At 58.2% G+C, this 2,078-nt stretch overlaps 1 protein-coding gene across 1 annotated transcript in view; it reads right to left on the reverse strand.

Annotated features, from left to right (window-relative positions):
- ARHGEF37 (Rho guanine nucleotide exchange factor (GEF) 37) overlaps window positions 1-1,789 on the reverse strand; it is a 10,089-nt gene extending 8,300 nt beyond the window's left edge. The window contains exons 1-3 of the mRNA XM_010146365.1: window positions 1,586-1,789; window positions 1,036-1,162; window positions 482-629 (exon numbers count right to left, since the gene is read on the reverse strand). Coding sequence (XP_010144667.1) covers window positions 482-629; window positions 1,036-1,162; window positions 1,586-1,789 — 479 coding nt within the window. The remainder of the gene's footprint in view (window positions 1-481; window positions 630-1,035; window positions 1,163-1,585) is intronic.
- Window positions 1,790-2,078: the final 289 nt, after the last annotated feature.

The following is a 2,078-nucleotide window of genomic DNA, read 5'->3' on the forward strand; positions in this document are numbered from 1 at the left end:
GGCAGTACCAGCCCCGGGCGGGTGCCCTGCCTCCCTGAACAGTGATGCGCTTGTCTAGCTGGGAGGCACGGGATGGGTGCTTGCTCTGGGGGCAAAGGAGAGGGAGGATGTGGCAAAGTGCAGGCAGACTGCAGGCAGAACTCCCCTTCTACTGTCATGCAAGGCATCATTCATTTGGGAGTCACATCACCTGTGCCCTGAAACAGAGAGCAGCTCCTCTGCTGCCACTCCTGCAGCAGGCAGGAGCTGTGGGTGCCACCTCATCTGTTGTTTCGGGGTCCACCATACAAGACCACCAACCTGTAGTGTCCTTTGGCAAGTGGCCCCAAGGCTGCAGGAGAGCCTGCCAGGGACTACACAGGCAACGTCACAAAGGTCGTGATGACATGCACCCATGCAGGGAGCTTGTTCAGAGAGGAGAAGAGCAAGGTCAGTAGGTAAAATGGAGAGGGAGGTGGTGGCCTCAGCAGCAGGTACCTACACTGTTGCATTCAAGGTCTCCAAGATCTCCTCCTGCAGCCTGGGGTCCTTGCGGTAGCTCTCCACCAGCAAGAGGGCATGTTCATAACTGGCACAGTAGATCTTGTAGACAGCCTCCATCTCCTCCTTGAACTCCTGGAACAGGGCGCCTGGGGAAGGAGGGTGAGGCTGAGAAGGGTGGTCCTTTCCTGTAGCCTCAGAGAAAGATGGAGGTTTCTCTCCAGCCAGCTGGAAGGGTGAAGCTGGCAGAGCAGTGCCAGCCAAATGCACTGGGGCAATGCTCTGCACCCCGGGCACCTCTGCTAAGCCGGACCTGATGCTGCCCCCTTACCTCACTCTCTGCAGGCAAGCAGGTAGGCCTGCCTTGCCCCTGTGGGGTGAGAGTGGGTGGCTGCCTGTGGAGGGTGCTGTGTGGGCAGCAGCACTCCCCGGAGCTGAGGGAGGCGCAGGAGGTGTCAGGGTGGGTCAGGAGGTCTTGGTGCTGGGCAGCAGCACTGCCAGCACCAGCAAAGGCATGGGTGGGTGCAGGTCAGCTCTTGGTGCTGCACCACTTACTGATGTTGTGCAGCTGCTGCTCGTGCTCCTGGGTGGCTGTGGCCTCAAGACCCTTCAGGAACTGTCTGGAGACGTGGAGGATGTCATCAGTGTTAGAGAAGAGTCCTTCCAGGTCAATATCAGGCAGCTGAAGGGAACAAAGATGCCACAGGGTAAGCCAAATACATCAGACAGAGGTGGACCTTGTGTTCTGGAGGCACTCACATCCTCCTGAGCACTCACGTCCTTCCAGCTGCCTCATGAGACAACCAAGGAGCTGGAGCGATGTTCTGTTTCAGGAGACACTGCAGATGCTGACACCCAGCTGTGCTCCTGAGCAGGGCAATGAGGTCTTTTCATGTTACAGATGTAGGGTTAAAGCCATAGGATGGCTGTGCTGGCTCTGACCCAATGTCCATCCAGCCTAAAAACTCAGCTGATGGGGCTAGTCCAAGGAGGTGGAAGGTGAGCATGCAGTGACCTCCCTGCAGTGATCTGGCATCTTGCAGCTCTTGACAGATTCACCCTATGATCCCCAACCCCGGGGCTGGACAGACATACACCCCCTCACCTGCTTCTTCTGGAGGTGTGCCCGGATGTCTGACACGCAGAGCTGGACATTGTGGACATAGCTGGCCTCAGTGGTGATGAGCTCCTCCACGGCCAGCCGCTGGCTCAGCTCCATCCTGTCACAAGGCATCACATCCTCGTAGATGGCCTGTTCGGTCTCAGCTGTGTCCTCTGCATCAGACTCTGCCCCACGGGTGCTTGCCATCTCAGCAGGACACTCTGCAGAGGGTTAGGGACAGGTTGTGACAAGAGCAGCCCCCAGACAAGTGCTCTGGTGTCCAACCCAGCTCAGTGCCCATGCTCCCTCCCGTGTGCTGAGGGCAACCCACAGCACATCCCCAGGGACACTCGAGCCATCCACATTTACAAGCAAGGCACGGGAGGCACCCCAAAACGATAAAAACATAAAGCTCTGCAAGCCAGGAGCGGGCTGGCTGCAGGGACAGACACCCACGTGTGGCAGGCAGGGCCTTGCCACGCACATGTGCCCGCAA

The sequence above is a fragment of the Buceros rhinoceros genome, unplaced genomic scaffold, assembly GCF_000710305.1.
Source record: "Buceros rhinoceros silvestris isolate BGI_N320 unplaced genomic scaffold, ASM71030v1 scaffold34382, whole genome shotgun sequence".
NCBI lineage: Eukaryota > Metazoa > Chordata > Aves > Bucerotiformes > Bucerotidae > Buceros > Buceros rhinoceros.